This window comes from Hydra vulgaris, chromosome 04, assembly GCF_038396675.1.
Source record: "Hydra vulgaris chromosome 04, alternate assembly HydraT2T_AEP".
Classification (NCBI taxonomy): Eukaryota; Metazoa; Cnidaria; class Hydrozoa; order Anthoathecata; family Hydridae; genus Hydra; species Hydra vulgaris.
In genome coordinates, this window is record NC_088923.1 from 3,007,407 (window position 1) to 3,019,412 (window position 12,006).

General features: G+C 26.6%; 1 protein-coding gene across 1 annotated transcript in view; it reads right to left on the bottom strand.

Moving 5' to 3' along the window:
- Positions 1 to 889: 889 nt before the first annotated feature.
- Positions 890 to 12,006, bottom strand: part of LOC136079123 (uncharacterized) — a 60,466-nt gene continuing 49,349 nt past the window's right edge. Inside the window, exons 8-10 of the mRNA XM_065794840.1 lie at positions 5,621 to 5,722; positions 4,816 to 4,932; positions 890 to 909 (exon numbers count right to left, since the gene is read on the bottom strand). Of these exons, the coding sequence (XP_065650912.1) occupies positions 890 to 909; positions 4,816 to 4,932; positions 5,621 to 5,722 (239 nt within the window). The remainder of the gene's footprint in view (positions 910 to 4,815; positions 4,933 to 5,620; positions 5,723 to 12,006) is intronic.

A 12,006-nucleotide genomic window follows, 5' to 3' on the forward strand; every position in this document is an offset into this window, starting at 1 on the left:
GCTCGATCAGGATTTTTGTCAAACGCAAAAGGACCTTGTAAAATCGTTAGGAGTTGAACAATCAACAGTTTCTAGACGCCTCAAAGCCATGGGTATGATTCAAAAATGTCTCATTGGGTTCCACATGAATTAAAAGACAGAGACGTGGAAAGAAGAAAGACCATTTGTGAATTGCTGCTTGAAAGACAGAAAAGAAAGGGATTTTTGCATTGAATCGTTACTGGTGATGAGAAATGGATTTATTACGAGAATCCTAAACGAAAATAGGCCTGGGTAAAGCCAGGTAAACCAGGTCCATCACAACCCAAACGGAATATTTACTGTGCAAAGGTTATGCTGTGTATATGGTGGGATATGAAAGGTGTAGTGTACCATGAGCTTCTGACACCTGGTGAAACTATTAATGGAGAACGTTATCGACGACAACTAATGCATTTGAAGCAAGCTCTGGTCATAAAACGACCAGATTGGGGTAAGAGACACGATAAACTCATTTTTCAGCATGATAACGCTCGACCACATGTCGCAAAACCTGTCAAAAACTATTTGGAAAATTTCGGATGGGAAGTGTTACCCCACCCGCCGTATTCTCCGGACATTGCTCCTTCTAACTACTACTTGTTCGATTGCATGAATAACGATTTGATTGGACAGCGCTTCACTTCTTCAGAAAATATCGAAAAATGGGTCTCTGATTGGATCACTTCTAAGGATGAACCATTTTTTCGACAAGGAATTTGTAAATTGCTGGAAAGATGGGCAAAAGTAGTGACTAGCGATGGACACTATTTTCATTAATGCATTCATCCATTTAGTTTTTGAAATAAACCTTCAATTTTCAATTAAAAAGCGCATGAATTAATTCCTAGACCTAATAAATTTGTATGAGTTATATAGAATCACAACATTCTAAAGATAAAAAAACACAAAAAAATTAAAAAATTTTAAAATATATGTTTAACATATATGTTAAACATATGTTCAAATGAAACAGTTGTAAATATTCGAGTGGGACACTGTTTGCATTTTTAAAATGATAAATACTTTGAAGTTGCTCAAAAAATTGGTTAAGGCAGAACATTCAAGAAAAAACAGTCAAATTTTGTAACGAATAGGTTATATTTAAGAAGTTTAAAGCTTTGAAGTTATTTTTACAGATCCATTCTTTTCCATTGATTTTTCTATATTTTATGCAAGGAAAATAATTGATGTTAACAAAGTTTACCCACTGTCACATAGAATTATCAAATGTTTAAAAATAAATGAAAAAATGGATATATTGTTGTGCATCAACTGCATTTTTAAATCATTGATATTTTTTGGATTTGATTTAAAATTGTCGGCTTGTAATATCACAAATAATATCATAATATGCATAATAATGACTTATACTTACAATACTGATAAAATGTTTATTGACATAAACTTTTGCCTTCAAACTTTAATTAAATAACTTTAACTTAACTTGTTAACTTTAACATAATTAACAATAAGGTTTTATATAGATCGTAACCACACGCATGTTTGTTGTAACTGAGTTATAACAAGTTAAACACCGTTTTTGATTTCCATGTCTTAGTTTTAAAATGTAGCGATAAAAATATTAAGTTCCAGGTTAAAGGAACAAAAACAGGTCTTATATGATATGTATCTTATGTATATCTTGTATTTTGCTGCATGTTTAAGAACATTTTTGTTTAGTGCACACTATCTGTTTACAACATTTGCATACTGATACGAGTAAAAGTGACTTCAGCAACTAGAATGTATTTTTGATAAATGTAAGTAATGACAGGTTAGTAAATATAATAATAATAACAATAATAATAATAATAATGGTACTTATTAGAATCAGTGAGAGACTAACTAAAACAAGCATTATAAAATAAAAAAATGTGTACTTATTATTAAAAAAAACATATGTATTATGATAAAGTATATACATCAAAACAACTATGCTGTTTATAAAGTAGTGGTTGCAGCTGATATATCAGCTTCAGCTTTAAACTCATCAGCTTTAGATTAAGGCTAATTTGATCAAGTCAATTTGATCAGCTTGATAGCAGATATTAAAATAGAATAATACTCTATAAATGTATTATATAAAAAAAATTTAGGAAATGATTCAATAAAAATCTGAAATAGTGACACAACTTAAGCATACAGGTAAAATATTTTAAATAAAGTTTTCCAAAAGCTGTTGCTATTTTTAAATGCTCCCGTCAGAGCCTAGGCCTTGCACTCACAGTTTTTGGGGACCTAAAATAGGTATGTTTAAAAAGTATTACCCAAAAACCTAATTTCAATTTTGATTATTTTAATAATTTTTTTGAAATTTTCAAGTTCAAAGTTCTTGCAAAAAATGGTATTATCTTTAAAAATATTGAGTACGAAATCAATCTTGCTATTGTTATATGTGATGCCCCAGCTAGAGCATTTGTTAAGTGTATTAAGGCAAACAATAGTTATAACTGGTAAGGAGCGTCGTATTCTGAAGGTAGAGTGGTGTTGCAATATAAAACTCCCACATATTTCATCAATTTGAAGGACTGATTCGAGTTTTAGTCATTAAAAGAAATCTGAACATCTTAGTGGTGTGTTAAGTTGCATTAAAGCTGTGTTTATTGGTGTGTTTGCTTGAATGAAACTTTGACATGGTGACAACGTTTCTTTTCAACTTTATGCATCTAGTATCCATAGGTTTAATGCAAAGATTTGTCAACTTAGGATTAAATGACGCAAATGTTTTAAATTGTTGTAGATTACAGTCAATACTTTATGTGACCTATTGTTCCAGAAACGTAGTTACATTCCAACAGATTTTTTCGGAAAACCAAGGTCTTTATTAGATTTTAAATAATGGAAAGTAATTGAAGATTTTTTCTAATTTACACTGGGTCAGTTGTTTTATAAAGGTTTAATGAGCCAAAAATATATTTAAACTTTTTAGATCGTTCAGTTGCAGTTCTAATTTTGTTATATCTTATTTTAATAAAAAATATGTTGGTTTTGGTTGCCAGTTTCTAATTTGTTTTGTCCAGTCATTTGGTAAACTTTATAGTAAGGATCAGCCAATTTTCAATGTCTGTTCTTTAATACATATAGAAGATAATGCAGTTAAATTTATAGTACTTGACAGATGTCCTTCATTTAAATATGACTTTTTTTTTTGCAAATTAAAAAAGCTTGTTCAAAGACTGCATGTTTGCTTAAATACACACGTATAATGAAATAAACGAAAGTTTATAATTCCTTATATTGCTGGGTCAGGAACCATTTCATTAAGACACTATTTACAATTTAAAAATTATCAAGGTTCAGAGGATTTTGTTTCAGCTAACGTGATAATTGTTTTAAAATTGCAACAACAAAAAAATGTTTTAGTTGAAAATGTTTTAAAAGAGAATGCAGGTATATATATATATATATATATATATATATATATATATATATATATATATATATATATATATATATATATATATATATTTGTATATATTTGTATATATATATATATATATATATATATATATATATATATATATATATATACATATACTTATTTATGTATATATGTATATATATATATATATATATATATATGTAAATTATGTTAGTGTATTTTACAAATAGAGTGCTCAATGTTCTTAAAGAACAGAGCAATAATTAATTAGTAAAAAACACTTATCTAACTTTTATCTTCTACTCGGAGTTTCACCATTGCTGGATCATCAGGAAGAGTTACTAAATCTCAAAAAAAATTCAATTTATAGAAAAAATATTTTACAGGAAGTTATAAATTATTATAAAAAATTTTTAATTACTATATTTTTTTGTTAACGGGAAGTTACAGAAAGTAATTATGAAATAATTTTCTTTGGAATGGGGATAGTTTAATTTGGTCATTTGTTTTTATAATTTTTTAAGAGGTATTTATTTTCGTGCCTCTTCCTGATGATCCAGCAATGGTGAAACTCCGAGTAGAAGATAAAAGTTAGATAAGTGTTTTTTACTAATTAATTATATATATATATATATATATATATATATATATATATACATATATATATATATATATATATATATATATATATATATATATATGCATGTATATAAGTATATATATGCACATATACGTGTGTATACATAAATATATATATATATATATATATATATATATATATATATATATATATATATATATATTTTATATATATATACATCTGACTGGCATACCCATATGGGTCCTAGAGGAAAACTGCGGCTAAGATTCGGTGGGTTCCTGATGGGTTTCCCATATGGATCCCAGTTGCAATCCCAAATGGGTCTCTTATGGTTTTAAAGTACGGGAATTGACTAGGACCACTTCTTGCCAATAATTTAAAAATAAATTTTTTATTATATTTTTAGTATTTAAAAATTTTAAATTCAGTAAAGTATTTTAATTTAACCTAAAATATTTTAAAACTTAAATATAATATTAAAAATTACATTTTAATATTTTTAAAACTTATTATTAAAAGTTGTTAAATGATACTTAAAAATACACAATACATGTGTGTGTTTTACCTGAAGATCACGGGGATGCCCATATTAGTAACTGTTATTTATTATTAGAGATATTTATAATTGTTTTTAGTAGTTATAAGTTGATATTAGTGGTTTTTTAAGTGTTTTTTATTAGTACATACTGTTATGGGATTACGTAAAAATCCTAATGATAGCTAAAACATTTCCTAAAAATCATATAATAGAGCAAATTAAAAAACAATAAAAAATCGACCATTAAAAGATAACATAAAAAACTTATTTTACGTAAAGTTATTCTTTGACTTGAATAAAATCTGTATGTTAAAACAACATTCTCTCCATAAAATGCTAGTGGCTGTATGAAAACGTATATTCCCATATTCTCAAAAGCAATCCAAAAACCTTTATAAAATATTTTCAAAATTAAAATTGTTAGAACAAACTTTATAAAGACTTGATTAAACTTTATATATAAATAAAAAAAAACAAAAAAAAAACAGCAACTCAATATCGATTATTAATATCGGTTAACTAAAAAATCAGATTATAAAAGAATGTTAAAAACACATTAACTCATTTTCTTTTATTTTGATAATAAATTACTACTTGAACATTAGATTATTTAAACATTAGTTTATTTAAACATTACATTATTTAAAGATTACACTATTTAAAGATTAAACCATTTAAACATTACACTATTTAAACATTACACTATTAAAACATTATATTATTTAAGCATTACACAAAAATTACATTAGTTTGTTTTATAGAATAAATTTATTATTAGTTTTGAAAAAAATATTAAATTAATTTTAAATCAAACAAGTAATAATAGACTTTGATATTAAAGATTGAAATGCATTAGCCAAATCTCTTCAGCTAAACAAACACAGCAAACTTTTAATGCAATTTCTTAACTATTAAAACTATTATCACCTTATAATTTTTATCATAAAATATACTAAGTTATAATATACTTGATATTAAATACCAAAAAAAAGCTCCAGCAATTAATCCTCAGTATTAGGAAATAATAAACCAATACAATCAAGTATTATTTTATTCTTGATTTAAATAAAAACATTACCTACGGAATCTTTGCTATCTTTACTTCTGTAAACATCCATCAGACCTGATTGAGACATTCCACTGCGACTAATTTTTAATGCTGTACTTAAAACATTAAAACCTAAGTAACAAATAACAACTTAAAAATAGTTATGCTATAAAAAATTATATAAAAGAATGTATATATTTTGCAGAAGAGTTTTTAATATGCTTGGAGAGTGATTAGAATGAGCTTGTATGTCATTGGTGTCTGACTTTGAGTATGGTTGTAAGGTACTGTTAGTAAAATTTAGCTTTAAGCTTAGGTAATTTGCATGTTTTATATTACAGCTGATTGATAAATGGAGGTAACTGTTTTAAAAATTTCTATGTTATTATTTTTTTATTTTATCATTTTTTTTACCACTTCATATTTTAAACATAGGTAAACTGCCATCTGGATATAAAGCTAATTTTTGCCTGTTGTAAAATTGAAAACTGATTGTACATTTATTTTAAATTTTTTCACTAGTTTGCATACTGCTGCGCTATCAAGAACACACATTACCATATTAAATATTTCACCGTTTTTCTAATCCAAGAATCACATTCTGCATGTAAAATTTTTTTCTTCTTGGTTTATAAATAATTGTTGATCAACAAACTCTTTTCAATTACCCTTTATTGATCAAGTTACTATGAAAGTATGACATTATTTATGATTTCGTCGTTAATTAGCTTTGCATTAATAGATGAGTAAAAGCCAGTGAAATATAAAATCATAAATTTAAAAAATGCTTTTAATTAATTCAATTCACCTTAAAACGAATAGCAATATTGTTTACTGTGCAATTGATTCAACAAGAGTTTTTTTCTCAGTGAATCATTGATTATAAAAAGAACACTTTTCAAAACTTTTCCTAATTATTTTATATTGGTTTTGAACGCCAGCGAGGTTATTTTAACTGACCTAGTTGTCCTCTAAAGTGATTTAATTAAATATATTGTTTAACTAAGGTTTTTTTTTTAAATATAGGGTTAACTAAAATTTGGTATCTGATGAAAAATTATAAATTATGTATATAACGTATGGTTTTAAGTCTTTTGCTACCAGCCATTATTACAAAAAACTTATTGCCAAAAAAGCGATTTTTACTATTTCTTACGACAAAACTGTTTACATCCATAATAAGACAAAAAGGAATTTAGAGATCTAATAAATATGATTAGTAAATTGAAGTTTCCAACAAAAAATGAAAAAAGTCACATCACAAGTTTTAAATGGAAATCCAGGAACTTCTTCATAGACCAAAAATCTCACGGGCATAACACCTTAGTATTTAATTATAGTGTATTCTCTAATTGTAAAAAAAAAAACATTTTTCTGACATATGACATTTTATAAAAATTTAATAGAAGAAAAAAAAAGTTTAATAAAAAAGAAATTTACTCCTGAATACATTATAGAAATAGCACATTTACTTTTAACAGTATTGTTATAGCATGAATCACAACTAAGATTTTAACCCTAACCGTAACCCTGAGCCTGACCCTAACCCTAACCCTAACCCTGAAAGTTGCGCAATAGCTATCGAAGCAAACAGACGTGTTTTTTTCTACAGCATGTTTCAATTCTTGTACAAATATGGAAATTTCAATTAAAAATATAGAAAAAATAATTACCAACAAATTAGAAGAACAAAAAAAATCTGTTCTGAAAGAAACAAAGCAGTTGTTAAAAGAACAAGAAAAAAGTTTTTCATCGATTATGAGTGCAAACTTAAAAATATTAACGGTCAGAATTAAAAAGCTAGAAGTTTATCTAACAATAATAAATCTAATGTGATGAATATTCAAAAAGATATAAGTGATCTTAAAACAACTCTAAACTTCCAAGAAACAAACCTAATGGAAAATATTGTTCAAATTAAAAAGTGCTATGATAAGGATTTAAATATTTTACGGAAAAAAACAATCGATTTAGAAAACAGATCTCGTCGAAATAATCTACGAATAGATGGAGTTGAAGAAAAACCTAGCGAAACATGGAGTGGCTGTGAAAATACAGTAAAAAAATTTTCAAAAAACAACTGTAAACTGACAGCGATGTAGTTGGAAAAGAGCGCATTGTGTGGGCAAATCAAGAGATAGTAAACTACCAAGACAAAAACGAAATTCTAAACGCCGTGAAAAACTTGCGTGGAACTGGTTTTTATTAACGAAAATTTTGCAAAGGAAACTATTGAGAGACGTAAAAAGTTATGGGAGGAAGTAAAAAGATTACGCAGTGAAGGCAAGTATGCTTTTATAAAATATGATATTTTTTGCAGGGAATTTAGAAACCCAAACATTACGTTTTAAAAAGAAATTTTTTCATAAATAAATGCCCCTTAAAAATAAAAATAGAAAAGCATGGCTGGGCCTAGTGATTTTGAATCTGTAAGTTCCAATTTTTCTGAAATAAATATTAATTAAAATATAAAGCCCAATATAAATACTTTCCACGACACGCTTACAGATTGCTCATATCACTAACCAAGCAGAAGGGTTTCTTATTAAAAAAGTTTGCCACAAAAATTTAAATCAAATTAGAATTCTCCACGTAAACATTCGAAGTCTTAATAAAAGTTTTAAAAACTTCTCGATTTGTTAGAGGAAACAAAAATTTGTTTTAATACAATTTGTTTGACTGAAATGTGGCATTCGAATAATTTAAATAGTTCTTTAAACTCTCATTTTCCTTATTTTAAATTAATTTCTCTCTAAAAGCAAGTAAATAAACGCGGCGGAGGAGTTCTTATATATGTAAATAAAAACATTGTTTATAATGTTAGGAATGATATAAGTGTATCTGATGGCGATAAAAAAATTTTAGCTATTGAAGTTATAACAATGAATCAAAAAACTTATTATTAGGCTGTTGTTATCGACCACCTGACGGAGTGAGTAAGAATATGAGCATTTTTTTTTTATATAATAATATAATAATATAAAAGTTGCTGCACAAACTATTTAAGTTAGGTGAGTCAAAACTACGTAGAGTTTTGACTGTAACAGCCGTTATATGTAAAATTTCGTAAATTAAAAAAAAAAAAAAGTTTGTAAATAGAGTTTGGTATCAAAAGTTCAAAATTTTGTCTATTCTATTTTTGAATGTGTTTTTGTTTGCAGAATCGATTGCATCTTGTGAAAGTAAATTCCAATCGTTGACCACTCTGTTTGTTAATTAATAATACCTGCATAATTTTTTAGTATATTGTCGATGAAGTCTTTTATTATGACGATATCTGGACATGCTGTGATAAAAACTCAAAGGCTCTTCAAATCTAATATATTCGGTTGAATTTAATATTTTAAACCTTTCTATCAAGTCGCCTCTTCTTTTCTTTTCTTTTAAGGTTGGTAAACCTAATATTTTTCTTCATTCTTCTTAACAGATACCTTTCAGTGATTCAATCCTTATCGATCGACGCTGTACATTTTTGAGTGTCTTAATATCTTTAGTACAAAATGGGCTCCATACAGATGCTGCATATTTAAGCTGTGGCCTAGTAGTTTACTTGTATATAACTTTAATATGGAAACATCAAGATATTTAAATCCGTGTTTTAAAAAACCGAGTGTTCGATTTGCCTTATTTGAGGATTCGAATTACCAATGTGCATTGCTTTACACTTTTTTCTGTTTAATTTAATAGACCACTTATTTAACTCTTCTTGAAGAGCATTGTTGTTACTTCATTATTAATTACTGACATTGATTTTGTATCATCTGCAAATAGTTTTTTTTTTTTTTTTTTTTTTTTAGTATTGTATTTGCCGATTGAAAATAATTTACACTCGTAATTTATAAAAACAAATATTTACATGACTGGGGCTTGAAGAAGACAAAATTCATCTTATCATTAAGCCCCCCCCCAAAAAAATTGCATATTCATCAAATAAAATGTTTTAACAAAATGCAAAAAATAAAATATATAACGTTTAAAATATTTAGTAATTCAAAGAGTATTTATATTTAAGAACTGATTAGTAAAATAAGATGATATATAAGTATTAATATTACAAAAAGAATTTACAATAACTTTTTTTAATAAAAATTGAAATTATAAAATTTTACAATATTTTTAGTAATTAGTATTTCAAATAATAAAACTTAAAAAAATCGTTTGTAAATTCAAAACTTATAAGATAAGAAATACATTTACAATAGCAGACTATTGTTTAGAATATTAAATATAATATTAAAGAGTAATTAGTAGGTTAATTTTTGTTTTCTTTTGCTAGTTTAAAAAGCTTTTTAGAAGAACTTTAATTCATTTTCATGTATCATCAGTAATTGCTTAAGTTTTGTTTTAAACTGGTTTAAAGAATAATTAGATTTCAGCTCATTATTTAATATTGTATTCCACAGCTTAGGACCTCGGTTAGCAATTGAGAATTTGGTTGCTGAATAATGTGTTTTGGATTGAATGTAATTGTTTTTTGAAAATCTGGTAGGGTATATGTGGTTTATTTTTTCAAAAAGTGAATTAAATAACATTGGTGATATTTTTTTATCAAGTTTAAACATGAAGATAAGAATATGGTAAAGGTTTAGTTTATATACATTTAGAATATTAAGTTTATTAAATAATGTTTGAGTGTGAGAGAAACGGTCTACGTTTGTAATTATCCTTATAGCCTGTTTTTGTTTACTAAACAGTTTTTTTACTTTTGTTGCGTTTGTGCTGCACCAAGCAACGTTTGCATAATTTAAGTAGCAATGAATTAAAGAATAATATAAGTTTTTTAAACAAGATAGATTTAAAAACTGCTTGGCTCAATTAGACCTATGTGGTCCCTCCAGGTTAAATTTTCATCAAGAACCACACCTAAAAATTTTATTGATTGCTCTCTTTTTAATAATGCGTTATCAATAAAAAGATCAGGAAGTTTTAATGGAATATCTTGTTTTTTATGAAGACGATGGAACAAAGTGTATTTGGATTTATTGATGTTCAAAGATAGTTTGTTTGATTTGAACCATTGGGTTAATTTTTCAAGTTCTTTGTTTACTGTTTGAAATAATTTACTGATATCTTTACTAGAATAAAACAAGTTTGTATCATCTGCAAACAAAATTAAGTTTAAAATGTTAGAAAATTTATATAAGTCGTTAATATAAACGAGAAATAAAAGTGGTCCTAAAATTGATCCTTGAGGAACACCACAGGTGATTGACTTATATTCCGTTTTTCCGCTATCATATGAAATAAACTGCTTTCTATTAGACAAGTAACTATCAAACCAGGACAAATTAGTATTTATTATACCATAACTTTTCAGTTTGGATAGAAGGATTTGATGATTGACAGTGTCAAAAGCTTTACTTAAATCGATAAATACACCTAGGGTATACTTGTCTTCATCAAACCCTTTAAATATATCATGAACAAGGTGAGTGATTGCATGATCAGTTGAATGACCAGATTTAAATCCAAACTGTTTATGAAAAAGAATATTATTAACATTTAAAAAGGAATATAGTCTATTATACATAACCCGCTCTAATATTTTAGAAAAACAGTTCTAAGTTATTTAGTAAGTTATTTAGTTCTAAGTTATTTAGTATGTTTACTTTTAGGTCATTTATAAATATGATAAACAGGAGTGGACCGAGGACAGAACCTTGGGGAACTCCACTTGTGACTTCCTGCCAATCTAAAACAAACTCACACAGAACTACTCGTTGTTTTCTATTACTGAGAAATGATTTACACCATTGTAGAATATAGGATTGAAAACCATAACCATAAAGCTTGCAGCATAATTTCGATAAAGAAACTTAATGAAAGGCTTTTGCAAAGTCCAAAAATACTATATCAATATTATTACCAGTTTCAATTTTGCTTGTTATAAAATCTAAAGTCTCTAATAAATTGGAGCAACATTTTTTACCATTAACAAATCCATGCTGTTCACTTGCTATTAACTTATTTAAAGCCAAATGGTTTATCATAACATTGTGAATAATTTTCTCCATAATCTTACATACTATTGATGCTATTTATATTGGTCGATAATTTGAAGGATCTAACTTATCCCCTTTCTTGAATGGTGGAGTTATGTTTGCAGTTAACCATTCGTTTGGTATAACACAACTATAAAATGACATTTTAAATATCAGTGATAAAGGATGAGAAAGTGATTTTGAACATTCTTTGAGAATACGAGGTTGAACTTTGCCAACACCGATTGTTTTATTAACATTAAGGTTTACTAACTGATATTCAACATCAGTGTCATTAAAACTTGGATCGCTACAATAAAAATTACATTTTGAAGAAAAAGTTACATGGTCTAATACCTCATCTTTTAAAAATACTGAAACAAAAACTCATTTAAACAATTTGCACAATCTACTTTATTTGTTATAATTGAACCA